The sequence below is a fragment of the Parasteatoda tepidariorum genome, chromosome 8 (genome assembly GCF_043381705.1).
Source record: "Parasteatoda tepidariorum isolate YZ-2023 chromosome 8, CAS_Ptep_4.0, whole genome shotgun sequence".
NCBI classification, from domain to species: domain Eukaryota; kingdom Metazoa; phylum Arthropoda; class Arachnida; order Araneae; family Theridiidae; genus Parasteatoda; species Parasteatoda tepidariorum.
Genome location: NC_092211.1, coordinates 16461951 through 16483548, shown reverse-complemented (window position 1 = coordinate 16483548; position 21598 = coordinate 16461951). Strand labels below are relative to the sequence as shown.

Here is a 21598-nt window from a genome sequence, read left to right as displayed (position 1 = left end):
TTTAAAAAGTGCTTAAAGGTGCTTATTTTCACTTTTCGTTTTTTAAAAGCTTTAGAGGTGCTTTTTCTATTGGGTGTTTTTTAGAAGGGCTTAATTTTCCATTTTCAAAATTGCCACGCATTATGCAAACGCGTGGTTTTAACATTGTTCTATTCACCGTTTTCACATTCATTCAAACACGAAGCACTTCGCCTTACCGTCGGTCAGTAGCGTATGAAAGCGCCAATCATTTTATATGTTTAAGGTAATACTTCCGGGTCCACATTTGCGTATGGGTATATTGAGCTGAGTTCGGTGAGATTCTTGCACTCTTCTGTGCAACTCTGCTGCATTTTGCAAGATATTCTCAATTTCAGGCTCTCTGAAATCAAACCAAAAAGTCTCTCGATCTTTTTATGATGACTAATATAATTAAGAAAACAGCTCTTTTTCAGAAAGTAGTCATTTTATCATGATCAAGCAAAGTCTTGAAAATTATTTTGCATTTTGTTAATGTATATAGGGATTCCTGCATGAAATTTTTTTCTTATAAAATATGTGGCCACTAGATTTAAATTAACATTATGATCACAAAAGGTATCTTCAGCTATAGCTTTGCCATTGTTTACGACGCAAGTAAATTGTTTGTAGAATAAAGGTGAACCATGGAACACTGTGAATTAGTGCAGTTCTGCCATCTGTCGAAGAGATAGAGAATTACGTGTTCGTTGTCACCAATGTGGAGGTAATGCTAAAGCTATATTCTTAGATATTGGCTTTAATACAACCAGAAACGTTTTTCAATGTAGTCTGATGCTATAATTGCCGTGGAATAGGGTATGCACCTCTAAATTGAGCTAGAAAACCTCAATAAGCTGACCGGGTAGTTAAACAGTCAACTCGACTATTTTTGCAGAAGTTCATGATAATTACGAGCACTAGGCTTTCTTCTCAAATGAGAGAACTGACCTTAAAAAATAACTGCTAACTCTACTAATTTCAATTAAATTTCTTATAGTGTAAAACACAATGACACAGAAAACACGTGTAAATCATTTATACGCGTTTTCTGTGTCCTAGCCATTGGGTTACGCTGTTAAAATGACACTTGTGAACAACACTACTTTTCGGTAACCTTTTCTTATGTATGTTACCGGCAAAGCATGAAACGCCGGCATTGTATAGAATGCCGGATGTTTTTAGGTAAAGTATGAAATGTGAGAAGTATTACACTCTTCCCCTAGGCATTGTATAGAATGCCAAATGCTATTTAGTCAAAGTATGAAATAAACTTCCTGATGAGGTTATTATGTAAATGATGTGCATGTTACTGTGAATGACCGAAATCGGTGGTTGTTGACTTTCACCGGTGAATGTTGACAATCACATAGTAGCTTTGGTGAATGTTCGAAATATTTATTACATAAATTTATTCGTGGATATAATTACATTTATTCGATATTTTAATACTTCCTTAAAAAAACGTCAGTGTCAAACTAGACCTAGTATGACTAAACCTTTGGTAAATGTTTGAAATAGGTTAGTGCCATTGCCAGTATATATTTGCCATTGCCCGGTATATATTTGCCCGGTATACCCTACACTGATGTTTTTTTAAGGTCAAGTGCCACTGCCCGGTATACTCTACACTGATGTTTTTTTAAGATCAAGTGACACTGCTTGGTATACATTTGCCCGGTATACCCTACACGGATATTTTTTTAAGGTCAAGTGCCATTGCCGGTATATATTTGCACGATACTCCAAACACTGATGTTTCTTCTAATGTATCGTCAGTAAGTATTAAAATATCGAATAAATGTAATCTATCGTCATTAAGTATTAAAATATCGAATAAATGTAATCTATCGTCTGTAAGTATTAAAATATCGAATAACTGTAATTATATTCACAAATAAATTAATATCAAATCGGATGACGTTTTGAATTTGTCATTTTTGAATGACATTTTGACGAATCGGAGATATATTTTATACTTTGCCGGTTTCTCATTTGGCATTCTATGGAATGCCTAGGCAATGTGTGAAATATAAATCATTGCATACTTTGCCGGCTAATTTTAGGCATTCTATACAATGCCGGATTTCATACTTTGCCAGTAACATGCATACTCTTTTGCTCTTCATTGTGACGTATTGTAATCGCCAACTGATGGTTTCTTGTAATTTAAGCATGTTATTCCTGAAGATATATGTGATAATTTTTTAAGAAAAATTTTACTTTTGGGTACGATTCTCGTGTGATTATGAACAATTATTATTTTTTAGACTTGAGTGAAAATATTTACGAGAAAAAAGCCATTCTAACCTTTTTTTTTGTCCACATTTCTTAAATTGAACAATAAGTAGAGTCACAAACGAATATCAACCAGTCAGAAATGATTTTACTTCTAGGTCCCACCGATCGGTTTTGACGTTGTTTCAGAACTTAATTTTTTTTCCTTGTAAAGTATGTGTCCACAAGCCTTAAATTAACATCATGCTCATAAAAGATACCTACAGCTCGATCTTTGACGTTGTTTACAACGAAAGTAATTTGTTTGTTGAATCAAGGCGAACCTCGTAACGAAGCAAAGTAGTGGTATAGTGCTGCTATCTATCGAGTAGTGAGAAAATCGCATGTTCGTTGACATCAATGCGGAGGTAACGCAAGAGAGATGCTCTTACAGATCAGCTGCGATCGAACCCCCGATCTTTGAATTCGTAATCTGATGCTGTAACCAACACAACACAACACAGGATATGCACCTTAGAATTACTGTGCTCTTTATTTTTTCAAGACATACTATGGCCACATAAATAAACAGTCAACTTTGCTAATAGTCCGTAAAATTATGGCTACTAGGCAATTTTCTTAAAGGGGAAAGGCATATATGGCAACAATGCAAATTTCTTTTTGTATTATGTAGTGTGCATGTTCTAGAGAGCTTTTTTTAGAATGAGCTTTCATGTGAGAGTTATTCTCTCAATACTAGCGTGTTATAAATATATTTTAAATTTACTCGAAATGTGAACAAACAGAATAGTTTTGTCTCGCATTATAACACCTTTTGCCGGTACGCAAATATTTATATCACAGGAGCTGCGAATAAGCTTCTTTTCGTTTCAAGCTCATTTCACACTCTTTTTACATCGTGAAATATATAATATCTGTAATTACTTTTTTTAATATGTTGAATATATCTTTTTTTCAATTATTCAATTCGGCATCAAATAAGACTGGATATAGGAAAATTCAAAGGCAAGCGACAATCAATTTCGCGTGCCTTCAATGAATTTGCTTGTATTCCAGTTATTTGCTTGTATTTAATTCCAGTATTGATTTCGGGTATTTTTGCGTGATTATGTACTTAAAAGTTATTTTTAAAAGTTTTCAAAGAAATTCGCGATCAATAATTCGAATATTTCGTCACTATTCTTTGATGAGGACATTAAAGCATTGAAAATACTATTCCATTTTATTGAATTGTCTATATTTTCGTTATTACATTTTAACACGCATTTCGAATTTAATGCTATGATTTCTCGATGAGATTTTCTAAACTAATTGAATTTTATTCGTAGGAAAAAATTAATGTTTTTAGTTGAGTTATAAGACGTGATGTTAAAATACTCGATATGACAAATTCATTAAATTAACTGGGGAAAAATCACGTAATTTCATTTTGCTAATGCAATGCCAGTTTTATTTCTCTTATTCCTTTTAACAATAATTTTGAATTTAATTATTTATATTTTATATGCTCAGCTCATATATTTCTAAACTTCTTGAATTTTAATTCGGATGAAAATTCGGTTTATTTTTCATTGAACTTCATCAACAAGATGTAATGTTATAATTCATAACGTTAAACTTTAAACTAATTAAAGTAAATGCAACATTCTGCTTAAAGTCATCTCAATTTCTTAGACACGTTTTTAACACTCGTTTGAATTCATCTTAAGTGAATTGGAATACAAAAAAGTATTTTTTTTTAAAAAAAGAAGCTGTCATAAAAGTATTAATAAAGTAGAATATTTATTGTTTTTTGTTTCATTAATTTTTTACCTTCACTAAAAAGCTATCTTCAAAACTGTAATTTCCTTTTCTTTATTAAAAATTTCATATCAAAACTAGTTCAAAACATTAGCAAAATTGTCTGCTAACAGCAGTTATTTCTAAACCTTTTTAAGTAGCTATGCTGCCGTAACATAAGCGAGAAACTTTTATTACTCAAAGCATAATATTTGACAGAGTTAACCCTTTCATGGGCCATTTATTTCTAGTAAAGGTAAATTAAAGTATTTTTTGAATTGAAATTGACTTAAGAATAATAATTGATATAAGAAAGAAAAAACCTATTTAGTTTATAAAAAAGCAATTTTTTTAGTGGTAAATATATTTAGCACGACCATATATTACTTATTGACTTTTATTTTTCCTTATTTATAAAATACATTTTATAAATGCTACAAGCTTAAAAAAAATTATGTATTTCATAACTTTTATACGTTTTTTCAAACTAACAAATGTTTACCAATTTTATTCAAACGCACTTCAAGAAAGTTGAAGTTATTAACAAATGGAAACCTAAATTAAAAGTGTTAAAAAAAGTGGTAGGAAGTATACTTCCCAAGGCCTTCGAAAGGGTTAAATTTAATAAAAACGAAACACAGATACAAAATATTTTCAAAATTGACTAACAATTTCCCCGCTTTCATGGGATGGGCCAAATATTTTTTAAAATCATTTTCTGTTATTTAGAAAAAAGCAAAATTCAAATCGTTTCTGGGAAATACACTTAAATTCTTTTATTTTAAGTGTAAGTCCAAAATTTGATTATTTAGTCAAAGTCAGCGTAGAGAGCGTAAAATTAGCGTAGATACTTAGGTAAACCTTAAAATTATAAGCAAGCTCTTTAAAGAAGAATGAAAGAATAATAATTGAAAGTTAATTAACTTCTATCTGTTGTATTTTTATATTATTTTTCTTCATTATTTTATTCCTTAGAATATTTTTTTAAATAAATGCGTTCTTTTAAATTGTGCTGTCACTTCCTAGGCAGTGATTTCTTTTAAATAATTATTTTAGATAAAAAAATTAGATCGTCTTCTTAGTCAGTGATAGTTTTTTAAACAATGATTTTCGGATTAAAAAAAGTTCAACTTTACAGGCAGTGATATTTTTTTACAAAAATAATCTAACTTTTATTTGTTTCAAAATTTATTAACTTCTTAGTCAGTAACACCTTATAAATAATGATTTTGAATAAAAAAGAATGCTGCAAGACTTCTTAATCAGCAATAATTTTAAATCATGATTTCGAATAAAAAAAGAAAGTTCGATCAACTTCTGAGTCAGTAACCTATCAAAAATAATAGATTTTCTCTGTAATTGAATAATGGATTGACGAAAATAGCTTATTTATGCAAGCATTATTATTATGACCTCAATTTCGGTATCTATTTTTAAATGCTTATGACGGATATTTATAAAATTGACAAAACATTATTTGTTTTTTAGATAACTCAGAAGTAAATAGTTTTCTTTTTGATGCTAATAAGTTCTTGAGTACTTTGTTTATTTCTTTTCGGATACAAACAACTAAATAATATCACATTGTTTTTGAAATCTTGTAGCAAAGCCCTCCGAATTCAACACCCCCAAATCTAAATTTTTATTTGTGTACTTCTCGTTTAAAGAGCAGAACACAGACCACTTGTTAGTTGCGTGCGAAGCTAATAGGCGCGTGAGATCAATATTTATCTTTAAGTCCTACCCTTCCTGCTACCCTTTTACTTTAAATGTGCTACATTTAGACCCCACCTATTGTGTATTGCGTGTGAGTTTTGTAGTTGCGTGGCAACAGTCCAAACAGCTATTTTTCGGAAAGAATTGTTATCAGAATTATTCTTTGTTGTTCAAAAAGAAATTTTGGACCTTCCCCCGATTGCATTCCTTTAAAACAAAATTAAGGTCAAAAATGATGTAATAAATGATCACGGAATTTGGGATTTAAATTAAGTTCTTTTACTTAATTGTTGACTAAGTGGATCACGTTTATCGTCATCCGGGAAAATTGTGAGCGGAATTCGGGGAGCATTGGTGGTGGAAGCACACTACGGATGATTTGTGACTATCGGATTTGATTGGTTGTCCAAAATTGTCTGAATTGTTGTAAACGAGGTTGGAGAGGAAACTAATAAAAAAAAGGAAAATGACTTTTGTTATAGATAAAGATGTAGCACCATTTTTTTTTACGGAAAAGGAAAAAGAAAAGTTTTTTCAAGCAGAAAATTACTTATTTTTGATTCTTAGAGTTAATGATCGTTTAAATTATTTACAAAATAACTTTATCTGAATCATTACTTATTTTTGAAACTTCTTTCTTTTAATTTAGAAGAGTAACTTTTAAATTACTTAGGAAACTCCACTTGTCATTTGGTCCGCATACCAACCCACATGGTAGCCTTATATTCATTTTAATGTTCAGAAAAAAAGATATTGTTTGGTCCTATCAAAAAATTTTGATGGTTAATTTTGATTTCAGTGCGATTCATGGTGGTCAGACATCATTTGACGGTCACCATCATCCTACATTTCCCATTATGTATTCATGAGTTTTGATATGCCCACAAACTTCCATCATTCCATAATGAAAAATGTTGCTTTAATACTATGATGGTTAACCATCAGGAGAAGTTTGACTCTCATGGACCAGCAATCAATGATGATCCCTGATGGTCCAGGATGGTTCCGACTTTACATCCCAAAACCACCACTTTGAAGAATTTGCAAGGTTAATGAAGGCATTCTTTCGAAGGAAAATCCAACTTTAGTTGACAATTCTCACTTCAAATGTCAGCATATGAGCTTCTAGAATTTCATATTATTTGTTAGTTTCCATTCGGAATCGGTTTTGCTTATGCTGCCTAACTAAGAATAGCCGTTCACCATTTTTTGGAGGTTTCTATCACGATATGGGTTATGTCATTCATGACACGCACTCAATTATCCCAAAACCACCACTTTGAAGAATTTGCAAGGTTAATGAAGGCATTCTTTCGAAGGAAAATCCAACTTTAGTTGACAATTCTCACTTCAAATGTCAGCATATGAGATTCTAGAATTTCATATTATTTGATAGTCTTCGTTCGGCCCTGAGAGAAAGGCCAGTCTAAGTTTGCCACCATACCTGAAGGCCTTCCCATAATATTTATGAGCTTCCCCATTGCTGTCCATTTAGAGAATATTTTCTCCCCCCCCCCCATTTTCTGTTTCGTTTTATATGTCCTACCATAAATTTGCTGCTTAAAAAATCAGCAGTAGCCCCTGTCAAAAGCTATCCACAAGCAAAGGGGAATAGAAAACAAAGCAAAAAATTAAGATGACCCACACAGTTTCGCACGCTATCACAGAGGCACGAGTAAAAGATTTCTTCTCCTTTATACAGCAAGGTGAAAGCTCATATATTATGTGGGCAAGTTTCAGGAATGGTATTATAATATAACAAAACCTAGTCTCTCCCTCAGTGCTGTATGGAATCTGTCGACAATCCAAAAATTCTATTTAGTACCTCTTGAGAGAAAACTGGTGGCCCAAGTCAAAGTTTCCAACACGATAATGTTGCAAATAATTCCGAATATCTGTTTTTGGACAATAGGATGCAGGCAGTGAATGGTTAGCTAGAGTCAAAAATTGCGTTTCATTGCTACCATAGCAGCTAAAAGAAAGCCCTGAAGAACAGAGCTAGGTGCTTGGCCATGGTTGAGTATTGTGTAGAGTTGCTGAAATTTTTATTTGAATGATAAATTAGCTCTTTTGTTGAAGAATAAAAAGATATACTCTGCTCAAAACAATCAAAGGATATTGTAAGTCGTATAAAATAACTGTATAAGCAATTGTTTTTGCATAAAATCAACGGAGAGAGTCATAAATGCAAATTTTTCTTACTCACAAACTTCACCGCATACAAGTTTTGTGTTTGACGTTGAAGACGCCATTTGGTGGCAGCGAATTTGATTGGGTTTTCAATTTAAAATTTCGATGAGTACGGTGTCTCAGCGAATTCATTTAACAGAATCAGAAGCTTGGAGAGTTGTTGACTGGTTAGAAGGGGGCTAAACACAAGGCGAAGTATCAGGAGCCATTGGAGTTTCACAAAGTGAGATTTCCAAGATCTGGAACCGTCTTTTGGAGACTGCCGAAGATCAGGGAGAGGGCGTACACGTGCGACAACACCTAATGAAGACCGTTATTTAACGCTGAAGGCTCGAAGATAACGAAATATGAATGCCACTCTTTTTCAACAACACCTTCGTTCGGCTACTGGCTCCACAGTTTCGATACATACTGTCCGAAAACGTCTTCACGCTGTACGTATGTATGCTCGCCAACCAATGGTGTGTGTTACGTTAACGGCAAGTCACCGTCGCGTTCGCCGGGAGTGGGTAACAGAGCATGTGAACTCGAGGAGAAATGAACGGCGCAATATCCTTTTTTCCGTCCTGATAATAGGCATAATTTTATTCGGAAGGAGTGTGGAACTAGAAACAATCCTGCGTTCGTGCATGAAAATGTAAGATTTTTCGGTAGGGAAGTGATATAGTCTATGCTGGCATCTCTATTGATATTCGTACCGATTTCCATATAATTCGAAATGGAGCTCTGAACGGTCTCCGATATAAGGATGAGATCCCGAGACCTATTGCAGTCCCTTACGCTGCAGCAATCCGGCGTGACTTCATGTTTATGAACTACAATTGCAGGTGGTTAATTTGATAACTTGGTGAATAATTTCCTTTTGGAGGAAGGAATCATACGAATTGATTGGCCAGCGTGTTCTCTGGGCATAAACCCAATAGAGCATGTTTAGGACATTCTAGGCTGATGAATTGCTGAAGCATACCCCCAAACTCTCCAAGAGCTCGATTTGGAAGAGTAGAACAGAGTACACCAGCCATTCGTTAATAACCTCATTGACTCGAAGTCTCAAAAGTGTACAACGTTGCTGGCAATCTGGGGAAACTACACCCCTTACTAAAACGATTTTCTTTCAAGGAAGCACCCTTTTTATTTCTTTTTATCATATGCATAAATTGCGTTTTTTTCCCTTTTACACCCAAATGCTCAATAAAACGCATTTTTCTGTTAAACAAATGTCATTTTCATCTCATATGGCTTACTACGTCTGTCGATAATGTATCAGTCATTCAAACATTATTCCAGGTGCAAGATCAACCCACAACCTCAAAATCCTTTAATTGGTTAATAATCCTTTAATCTTCTTAAGCTGATAAACATTCAGGGGTTTAAAAATCAAGAATAAATGATTTTAAGTTTAATATCTTTTGAAATTGATCAGATTAAAGAACAATATCACAAATAAAACTTTAATCATGAATATTGTTACCGGTTTCATGTGCCCATATTTTGCAATTGAAACACTGTATAAAGATTACGAGATATTTTAAGATGTAGATTAGCCAGTAATTTAGATATTTGTACTACGGCTATGATGGGAGTGATATCTTTGGTTCAACTGATAACTTATATAGAAAAGATTTAAGATATGTTATGATGTAAAATCTGTTTTATTAATTCAAAACTTTTTAAAGTTTCTTTTATCAGATGTTAAACTTGCTTAAAATAAAAGTTAAATAGAATCTTCTAATAGGAACTAAAAAGAAATCGGTGTATTAAAAATTTAAACTTTTCTAATTTATTTTTTTTCTAGTCATTTGCAATTAAATAAATTGCGCTGTCTTTCCCAGAAAGCGCGTAACTTTATGACAACCTTGTGCCGGAATTTTTTTTATTGTCACTAAATTATTATTGTCAATAAATCAAAAATATTGCATTTTCAGACCTTTCATCCTAAAAGGATTAAAAAAAATTTAAAACAATTTTTAAGAAGTATTGTCACTTAAGGTCTGGTTTCTTAGGATAGGACGCCGTCAGCTGGAAATCAGCGCTAAACTCTGATTGGTCCATTTGTGAGTTTGATAGTATACGTCATCGAACGCTCATCTTGAACTACAATTGCCGTTCAACTCAACTGCAGTTGGATTACAACGTGACGTTAACCACAGAAGCAATGGCGGACAACATCCAACAGCACATTGAAATCAGCCAAGATTTTGATTTTGACATTAAACATAGCTTCTTCATTAAACATAGCACTCTTCATTTAGCTCAGCTATAATGTGTTTTTTCTTGGACAAAGTCATTATTTGTTCTCTAAAACACTGGTCGACAATAACAAAATCAATACAAATTCAAAATAAGTATTTGTTTACGTTATTAACGCATGCGCAATGAGAGATAATGTCTGCGTTGAACCGACTGCTCACGATAAGTTAACAAAAAAGTATTTTTTTGTCGTCAGTTCTACGTCAACTTTCCGCTGACGCCCAGATAAGGCGCTTGTCCTAAGAAACCAGACCTTTAGGTAATATCGTCACTTAGGGTCCATAATAACGGTTTAGTAGACGTCATACTAGTGATAGGATCAAATTGTATTGTCCATTAAAATTTCAAGACAAGGTTTATTGTAGCTGAGTAGCCAAGATTTTGCGAAAAGAAACCTTATAATTACCTGGATTCAGGATTATTTTCACCTTTATCCTAGCTTTATTAAAGGATTTTTTCACGCTTGAAAACCCTAAGTCAATCTCGATTTAAGGTCTTTATATAGAAGGTTGTTTTCAAAGGTTTTGGATTAGCGTAGAATAGAACAGATTGTCGCAGATCTAGTTTTAAGATTAAAAGGTTCACACGTAAACCGCATAACAAACTTTTTTAGGTTTACATTAAAACGTTTTTGCCGAGTTAAAATATAAAGTTTTTTTGCTATCTGGGTTTAAGTCAGCTCCTAATGTCATGGCAACTGCCATAGTTTCGTGTAATTTTTGATGCATGACTGAAGCAGTATAGTCGAAAAGCTTAAGTCTCCGGTAATTTACACAGACGGTAGTGGACTGGGAAACCTAGCTGGTAGCGGCGTCTTCATTGAAAAATCTGGGCAAAATTACTCCATCTGTCTCCGTAATCCTGATTTCCCTTCAGTCTCTCGAAGTGAATTAATTGCAATTGAACAGGGTATCGATGCTATAATCAACGAGAGTGACTTCGGAGATCCTTGGATCCTGTCGGACAGTCGCAGCTCCCTCCAACACCTACACAACTGGACTAAAGTTGGAGACAAAACAAGCATCTCCATCCTTCTTAAACTCCAACTTATTTCAAAGCACCACGACGTTCATCTTCAGTGGATACCATCCCACGTTGACATCTTTGGAAATGAGCAAGCGGATCGCTTGGCCAAGGAGGGCAGTAGTCATTTAACATCTTCGTCCTCAGCCCTTACCTTTTCAGAGTATCAATCCAAAACCAAAAGCCATCTATCAAAAAAGTGGAGGATCCCCCCTCTCATCATCGGTATGTGGCCAAGGAAAAGGGCTCTTCACTTGTTCATATAGGTGATAGAGCATCTCAAACAGCTATTTCCAGATTGGCAAGTGGACACACGAATAGTCTCTCGTACTTTAAAGGATGAAAGACTTATGCAGTCTGCTCCAAATGAGAAGCCCAGCAGGCCTCAGCCGAACATATCATCGACAGCTTGGGCCTTTCCAAGGAGGACTTATATTCTTCTCCACTTCTTGTCATCGACTTTTTGAGGGTCAACAACCTACTGGATCTTGTCTGACTTCGTCAGACAATTAGAGGATAAGAAACAACAACAACAACAACAAGTCTCCGGTTTACTTCACTCAAATTAATATAATCTTTTCTTTATTTATATAAAAATGAATGTCTGTCTGTGTGCGTGACATTCATTGACTCTTGAATCCTAAAACCAAAAGCGATGACATTTGTCATACAGATAATTCGAAGATAATATGAAGGTCACTGTCAACATTAGATCATTTTACGACGAGCTGTTGGTGTGGGATTAGGAAAAGAAAAATTCTAATTGGTTAAGCGTTTAGTCCTTGTTTAAAATTTAAATATAGATTATTCAATAAGTAACATATTTTAAGGATAACCTCAGTGTAGCTTATAGCTTTATTTGATCAAAAGAATAAAGAGGTATTTTGTAACAATCGTAGACTACATCGCCAAATTACTATTTTTAAAGTTATCTGATACCTTTTTTTTATAGTTATTCTTTTAAAATGTGTTTCCGAAATATTTTATTAAAATCAATGGTAATTTAAATGAAAAAATAAATTAGTTACGCAAAGGAAAAATTGATGGGAAAGTTATACTAATTCGCTTAGGAAAAAGTCGCCATACTATTATTGACACCTATGATGGTTAATTAATGTAAGTAATTTATACATATTGAAATTAAAGAAATAAACTATGCACTAAAAAGCAAATGCAATGAAGTAAATGTATTTATTCGTGTAGAAGAATCATAAAAACTCGTCATTGGCAACAATGATGCTTAACTAATGTTGGTGATATGCATTCAATGAAATAAAAAAAATTAACTATTCATATTTGAAATTCGTTTAGGGAAACTGTAGAAAATCTTCCTACACAGATGACGCTTGTATTATGGTACTACGTACCACTAGTATTATGGTAGATGGTGCAGTTTTTATGCGAGTTCTACAACGGGTTTTCTATTGCTTCAAAAAATATTTTTTCCTGGGATAGCAAAAATAGTGTATTAATATTTAAATGGATTAGAATTAAAAGACACTTTTTACACAACTATTTATGAATATTTTAAACTAATAATTAAAGATCAGATAGAGAAATGGCCATGCTCCTTATCAAGTCAGTTCAAAAATTCTGTTGTTTTTTCTTTTTGAATTTGGTTTTAAATAGATTTGAAAAAAAATGTATTCTGCACAAAACTCAAATGTTGTAGGGTTATATCCTAATCCAAATGTACTAATATAGGAATAAAGTATTACACTGAGAATTTTTCCCCTTGCAAGGGAGTAGTATACCGCAGAACATTGATAATGGCAAATTTTGAGTATCATGAGTTGACCGCGAGCAATAGCATCATGCTAAGTGATGCTAAATACAGTTAATCTCTATTTTGATGATATAAACTACGACAAACGAGTTTTGTTCATTTTAATAACGTAAAATCATCGAAAAGAGCAACAAATAATAATAAATAAAAATATTGAAATTATTTATCGTTATGAATCGAAGAACTTAGTGGAAAAACCAGGTAAGTGACACTTTCAGAGAGGCTGCAATCAGAATACGACAAAAAGTGGCGTCCGAGCTATTTTACTACCAATTAATTCGGAGACGACACTAATAATTCTTTGCCTTATTTTATTTACCACTGCTTGATTTTAAAGAAAAATCATCCAAGTATACTAAACACTAATGTATATTAATTTTTAAGAGTGAAATGAAAGCATAAATAACTGTTACATTAAACATACACACATTGATGTAACTGATTTATGTTATTTTCTCTGAGTCATTAATTCTTCTAAAAATATTACTTACCTGGTTCTTCCACTAAGTTCTTCAATTGTGTCAGTGTATGTTTTTCAGTTTTGAGCAGGATTTCGTAGTGTTTCTCTGTACTGATTTATTGATTCTTTCATTCTCTTTCTTTTCTTTCCAAATGTAAAAAAAGCTATTTCTTTTTACGTTGCATTTAACTCATTATTTTATTGTTGTGAATTATTTAACTCACTAAATATATTTGTTATAGGATGAAGCATGAGCTCCGACCCAAAGTGTAACTTGGAAGATTTGAAACCAGTGAAATTTACTGGGTCGCAGACTCTTGCTCTAGGCACACTACCTCCTGTACAGTGAGTATATAAACTTTTTAATTTCCTTCTTCTAGAGTTCCTGCATCTCACGAAGTTAGCGAGTTACGACATCTGAATTTAAATAAACCGAAACATTAACGAGTTACGTCGTTGTACGAAAGAGAAAAGTGACGGAAACTAATCAGCGTCTGTATCAAGCTATGTTATTTTTCCTTTTTTTAATATCCCAAACCACGTATTTTATACCAAAGTAGAGAAAATCATTGTTGCTGTTGTCATCGGTCATTAGAGCAGAAGGGGTGCCATTGTTCTTGTTTTCCAGTGGCGCCATCTATGGCCGAGATTTCAACTTCTACCACACCCGTTTATAGAGCGCACACATGCAGTCATCCACAGATCGTATTTTTGATCTGAATTAGAGAACGATCAATATGTAATTTAGTACCCACAGAGGTATAATTTATTATGGGAACATGAAAGACTTTGTGACCAGACAAGTTTAATGTGCACTAGTCACCATTTACTACAAGGGGAGTCTTCGGCCGGTTGGATTCGAACTTCCGTTCTCATGTATATATAACTCCTATGTGCAGCGCTCTATTTTTCATTACACCAAAACTTACGGCAACCCCACTGGCATTCTTGCTCATTTGACATTTCATTCTTTTCATAGTAAAATTTTATTACACAAATCTTCAAGTCTTTCGTAAATTTTTGGACAACTCTTCATACGTTGATTTTTCAACTTTATCAACCCTGTTTTTGTTTCGAATAGGTATGGCATTCTCTCGGAGAAATTACGTCAGAGTTCGTCTAAAAGTTTTCACTGTGCAGTGTTTTGTCCTGGAAAAAGATGTAGATACGAAGGAGCAGCATACTGGCAAAAGGAGGATATGCCAATCATGGGTACTTTCTCATCTTGGTAAGTTGCTTGTAACAAACACTACTGCTGTATAACTTATTTGGCAGTAATCTATATTAATGTGAAATTTCAAACCATATTTGGTATACAAAACTATTGGACGAAATCTTCGTTGCTTCGTGGAAAATCTTCGAGAAACTAATAATCGAATTCCGAAATATCAAATCACAAAAAAAAAAGGCGTCGATAGAATGAAATTTTTTAATGCTACTAGTTAGCATACTTAAATGGTTTCACTTGAATTCACCGAATTTTACAACCTTATCCTCTTGAGATACAATGTTCAACATGTTTGGACAATATTTGGTATAATGTTATCATCTGAAAGTGTTTTTACACTTTTCTTGTTTGTATGCCTTTACAAGGTGATTGTCTATGTAAAATAATAATTGGATTTACTCGCAAAGGTCGAAGTTTTTATTTATAATAAAAAATTAATAGAAGTGTTAGAAATTCGGTTCAAGTAACCTTTTGAGCAGTTTTATTGCATATAAATATCTTATTATAAGAGACCAGTAGGTTTTGTTTAAGGAATGTTTCAGACGAACGGACTTGACCAGTATGTATTTAATTGGTTACTAGTCTTCTTTTTCGTTTCTTGGATGTTTCTGAAACAGGAGTAGCTCTTTTTTGCCCGCTTGAAGTACCGATCTAAAAATGAATTTCCTCTTATAACCTTATCAGTTGCTCTCAAAGAGTGTTCGTACATTTTTAATATTTGAAGCAAAAACGAAGTACCTTGGAAATAAATTCGGATATGAAGTCCTATGTTTTTTTCATATTACGCATCTCTGTGTCATTTTATTTTAAATATTGCCTGCTTTTTCCTTTCTTAAATAAATTCATTAAAAAAAAGTTTGAGAGAGAACCTGTCGCAAATGTCATCACACACTGAAGTATTTCCGTATAAGTTTAAAATTAAATTTATCGTCTGTGCTTTGCTTACTTGCTATCTGCTGATTCATTTTTCTACTTTTTTATTTATAAATTTTTTTCTGGATAGTTTGATTAATTTTTTTTTAAATCATGGTTCTGAAGGGGCTGGTAGCTTTACTGCAACGAAACTGGTTCCTTCCATATCATTCTACCAGATGATCAAAAATACCAAGCAATTGAAATATTAGTTAAGTTAATTTATAAGGAGCTAAAAATGTACGATTTGCTGCATTTTTTAGGAAACCATAATTTTAATTTTTATCACATTTCAAACTTAGTTGCATTAAAGATGGATTACGCTTTAACAGGAAAAATCATAAAATAGCGTTTTCTGTTGTTGATCATTTCAACTGATGAATTTATACGGGCCTTTTTTTTTAATTTTAATTCTGTTCTCTAACTTAGTCACAATATTGTTTAAGAAGGCGCTAATGCTGAAAACATTACAGTTTTCTGAGTTAGCAGCTCCATCTATTGACTTACTTTGTTATTTATTTTAGCAAGTAAGCAAGTAAGGCTTGATATCTGGTTGTTGTTAGCAGAATGCAGCAATCATTCATTTCTATATTCTATTCTTAAATATTAGATTTGAGGAAGTAGAAAATTCTGTACTATTTTATCCTGACTCGTTAATACTCGAAAGTTAAAACTTTTGCTGACCAATGGTGTTGGCAAGCATATTTCATTAAAATTGTATGCTCATTTGTATGTTGAACCCATGAATAATATTAAAAAATTTTACATTTTTCTGCTGTTGTTTTTGAAGGGTCACGGAGGAGATTGTGACGATGGCTCGCCCATCTACGGAGATCATCGAAAAGTACAAAATCATCAAACAGTTTCGCGAGTAAGTAAATAATATTTATTTTTTAAAAATTAAATTGCACCTTTGTCCCGTAAATTTGGCGCTTCATTGGGAGACAAACGCTCTATCATTGAGTCACTATTGCTCATGTTCCAACTGCAATATCCAAGTGAAAATGTTTGATAGTTTTACATCAATGAACCAACATAATATTGATGATAACCATCCATAATTCCATCATGAACCGTTACATTTTTGATGATAACCAACATAAGTAACCATCATCCCAATGTAAGAATTCGGACTGATTTATGATGGTCCAACAGAAGAGCAGCAATTTGTTTTGATGGTTTATTCATGTTGAACTATCAGGAGTTTCTATCATAGTTTCTCAGAAATAAATTTGTTAGAACTATCAAGAACTATCATCACTCCAATGTAAGAATTCAGACTGNATATTTGAATTGATTTTGTTATTGTCAACCAGTGTCTTAGAGCACAAATAATGAAAAAACACATTATAGCTGAGCTAAATGAAGAGTGCTATGTTTAATTAAGAAGCTATGTTTAATGTCAAAATCAAAATCTTGGCTGATTTTAATGTACTGTTGGATGTTGTCCACCATTGCTTTTCTGGTTAACGTCACGTTGTAATCCAATTACAGTTGAGTTGGACGGCAATTGTAGATCAAGATGAGCTTTCGATGACCAATACTATCAAACTCACAAATGGACCAATCAGAGGTTAGCGCTGATTTCCAGCTGACGGCGTCCTGTCCTAAGAAACCAGGCCTTTTAGTCACAATATTGTTTAAGAAGGTGCTAATACTGAAAACAGTTTTCTGAGTTAGCAGATCCATCTATTGACTTACTTTGTCATTTAGTTTGAAAGCAAGTAAGGCTTAATATCTGGTTGTTGTAAGCAGAATGCAGCAAACCGTTCATTTCTATATCCTTTTCTTAAATATTAGATTTGAGAAAGTAGAAAATTCTGTACTATTTTACCCTGACTCGCTAATACTCGAAAGTTAAAACTTTTGCTAACCAACGGCGTTGTCAAACATATTTCATTAAAATGAAAAGACATGAATTTGATATTTGTATGCTCATTTGTATGTTGAACCCATGAATAATATTAAAAATGTTATATTTTTCTGCTGTTGTTTTTGAAGGGTCACGGAGGAAATTGTGACGATGGCTCGCCCATCTACGGAGATCATCGAAAAGTACAAAATCATCAAACAGTTTCGCGAGTAAGTAAAATATATTTCTATTTTTAAAAATTAAATTGCACCTTTGTCCCGTAAATTTGGCGCTTCATTGGGAGACAAACGCATTATCATTGAGTTATTGTGGTTCATGTTCCAACTGCAGGATGTAATCCCAAATCAAAATTTTTGATGGTTTTCCCCTGATGGACCAGCATAATCTTGATGATAACCATCAATAATTCTATCATGAACCATTATATTTTTGATGGTAACCAACGTAAGTAATCATCATCCCAACGTACGAATTCGGACTGATTTATGATGGTCCAACAGAAGAGCAGCAATTTGTTTTGATGGTTTATTCATGTTGAACTATCAGGAGTTTCTATCATAGTTTCTCAGAAATAAATTTGTTAGAACTATCAAGAACTATCATCACTCCAATGTAAGAATTCAGACTGATTTCTGATGGTCCAACATAAAAAAAATTTTTTTGATGGTATATTCCTGCTGAACCAACTATAATCCCCATTAAACTTTCATGAAAATGTATTGTTGGAACTATCATGGACCATCACGAATCGCCACGGATTGTTGGTTCATGAGAATCAAATTTCTCTTGATGGTTAACCATCATAGTATTAAAGTAGCATTTTCATCAGGGAATGATGGAAGTCTATTGGCATATCAAAAACCATGACGCATAATGGAAAATGTTGGATGATAGTGACCATCAATTGACATTGAACTATCATGAATTACACTGAAACCAACATATACCATCAAAATGTTTTGATAGAACTATCAAAAATTTTGACTTGGGTAGCTATAACTTTTGGTGTTGTTGTGTCCAATCCTTCAGGATCTAGTGACAGCTAGATAATATCCATGGACTTTCTCGTCAGGCACCTGCAGTATCAAAGTATAGATATTCCACAGATAACTTTTGGTAAAGCGTTACAAGAGAAGTCTCTAAATTGTACTGTTTCCACCTTAATTACTGATGCCAAACTCGGTACAATAATAGAGACCCGGTTTTATTACGTTACAAGTTATGCTTATTCGTTTGTGTAGTAGGAAATCAGCGTTTGTATTTAGATGCGGAAAGCAATTTTTTTCTGTATGTTTAACAAGATTGAGGTAAATAGTTAATAATGTTTGGGAAAATAAAAATTTGTGCGTTGTCTATTTATAATCTTTTCAGATCAGATATTGTATAAATGATTTCCAATTTTTCTTGAAAACAATTGATTTAAAAAATTTAAGATAATACTTAGTAAAAATTTTTTTCTTTCCAGTTTCGGCATCAAATCATTAATCAATTTGCAGGAGAGAGGAGAGCATGATTCCTGCGGCGTTCCCCTGCAACGGTCAGGATTCACCTACGATCCACAGATCTTCATGGAAAACAAAAGTAGAACATTTTTTTTCACTTTCTAATTAATATATAATTAATGTCAAAATTTTTAAACTAATCCGAGTGATACATTCTCTTTTTATTTTACATGCAGTCTTTTACTACAATTTTGACTGGTAAGTAACAATTTTTATTGGGTAAATGATTTACTATATCCTTATGTACAAACATGCACGAGGGTAAGGATAAACCAGATTGCTTATTCTTATCTAAATACCTTATATTGTGGGAGTGTTTTATATCCTTACCAGAATACCCTATATTGGGGGAGGAGTTTAATTACTTATCCTTTGTGGAACATTATTGTTTAAGGAACTCTGTGTTGTAAAACTTTTAAACACAAGAAAAATATACAAGCGTATTTTATTATGTAAAACATGTACACAAAGCATACAATGAACTAAGATTAAAAGCTTCTTTGAAGAGACTTTTAGGAATAATTTTTTTTACTTTCTTTCACGTTTGCATGCTCATATGTTTTAAAGGAACTTAAAACTTCCTTTGAACACATTACTCAACCATGGTCTGCGTTTCGTTTTCCCGGGTCCCAAAATGGACTGATCTTAAATACATGGTTCCCCGCAAAACATCGAAGGCTTGCATCACTGTCAGTGAATGACTGGGCGACCTCTTTGATCAGCTCATGAAGCGACAGAGGGTGTGTGGTATTGGTACACATTACGAGGAATATAGAAAGAAGAAGTGTAGCTCTAGGAATTCGTAACTAACGCGAAGAAATGCTCGGTGTGATATGCTATACCAGAAAAAAAAAGTATTAGGTAAGCAACATATTGAAATTTAGGGGAACATGATGTGTACTAAGATTCGGGGTATGCGCATAAAAAATAAATTTTGATCGCAATGCCAGTCAATATCATAAATCTCAAGATCTATGATCTTGACTCTCGTTGACATTACATGTATGGAAACTAGCCTTCTTTCCCTTTGTACATTTTTTGCTCGTTTAACTGCTCTACAGCCTAGAGCTGAACTTTGTTTGTAGGTCGTTAGGCTATTAAAGCAGGGGAGCCATCCCTACCCCCAAAAAGTAACATGGCTGCTACTGGGCCGGGGATAGAGTGCTCACCTCCCAGAGAAGTGAGCGCTTTGATCCCTCCGTAGAGGATCAAAATTGTGTCGGCCATTTTTCGAATCATTTTCAGGGATGTTTCCCAGGCCGTTGCCAATAGCTCAATGTGCAGTTCTAGTACGACGTAAATAAAGCACTACTACTCCTCGATATTCTGGCTCTAACTTTTAATGGCTATATTAAGTATAGCAAGATCCAAGTCAGAAAACGTGGAAAGAGCCATAACTAATGTCCCTCTCTCTCCTAACTTTCACACCGTTACTAATAATAGGATTTTAAGCCATGACATATATAACGTGCAGTTTAGTAGGTTGCCCGGATCGAACCCATGACTTTCAGTCCTCCGATAGTGGTATGAGCGATGTCTTTGTAGACAACGCCACCGAAGTGGGCTTTCTATAGAAAATTGTGAATACACATACTTTAAATAAGTCAGAATATTCCACTTAACACGATTGTTGCATAATTTCAGGAAGGATTACGGTTCAGTGCCAAAAACCTATTTATTGGACATGGTGAAGGTGTTAGCATTTGCATTGTCTGAGGGTAAAGTGGCCATTCACAGTCACGCGGGACTCGGACGGACGGGTGTCCTTGTAGCCTGCTACCTCATCTACACATTTCGATGTAAGCCCACAGATGCTGTAGCCTATGTTAGGAACAAAAGGTAAGACAAACGCATTTTCATAAAAATATAAAGTATTTCTGTAATTCTGACATCGTTTAGAAACAGACTAACAATTTATTGATTCTGTTAGAAGTTTTGCTTCTACTTCTTGATTTTGACAACAGTTTTTATATGTAATTCATGTACTTTGTATACTAGGAAATCATCAGACTTTTTTGATACATCGTGTGGCTTCAGAGGCCAGAAGACAAACATTTTGTGCATTTGAGCCTTCTATACCAAACACTTCATATATCTTTCGTATTTACATATACTAATTAAATTCTTAATCCTACGTCCCAACATGTAACTCCCTTCTACATTCGAGTTTCGAAGTCCCATGTTCTAATGCCCATATGGCTAAACAACGGAAAATAAAAAAGTATTTCAAGATAGATTATGAGAAAAGTTGGCTTGGCAACTATTTTCTTCCTGTTGCTAAGCTATCAGAACTAAAAGTTCAAAAAAAAAAATTATAAATTATAAAAATGAAAGTTGTAATATTTTAGATTTTTTTTTCTTTTCCAAGAAGTAGCTACGATACAAAAAGGCAAATTATATAAATAATTTTGAACTTTTCGTCGTTTAGGTTGATTTTTCTATTTGGTAGCATACCTCACTTTTAATCAATACAATCAAATCACTAAACTAATCCACTGGCTAAATCATTAAATCTCTTTTTACTTTAATAAATCACTAACTAAATCGCTGAAATATTTATTAAGCTGGTAATTGCAGTAGGGGAGAGGGGGGCACACCTGAACATGTTTTTTTATTTCTTCATTTTTCAAAAAATATCAACAAT

At 33.5% G+C, this 21598-nt stretch overlaps 1 protein-coding gene across 2 annotated transcripts in view; it reads left to right on the top strand.

Annotated features, from left to right (window-relative positions):
* LOC107446398 (protein tyrosine phosphatase domain-containing protein 1-like) overlaps positions 1–21598 on the top strand; it is a 102578-nt gene that overhangs the window by 66448 nt on the left and 14532 nt on the right. The window contains exons 3-8 of one of the 2 annotated variants that reach the window (XM_071184465.1): positions 13682–13784; positions 14521–14667; positions 17581–17661; positions 18918–19033; positions 19131–19152; positions 20599–20793. In XM_071184465.1, coding sequence (XP_071040566.1) covers positions 13690–13784; positions 14521–14667; positions 17581–17661; positions 18918–19033; positions 19131–19152; positions 20599–20793 — 656 coding nt within the window. In that variant the 5' untranslated portion in view covers positions 13682–13689. Of the gene's footprint in view, positions 1–13681; positions 13785–14520; positions 14668–16369; positions 16451–17580; positions 17662–18917; positions 19034–19130; positions 19153–20598; positions 20794–21598 lie in introns of both variants that reach the window. The other variant, XM_071184464.1, reaches the window with a different exon arrangement.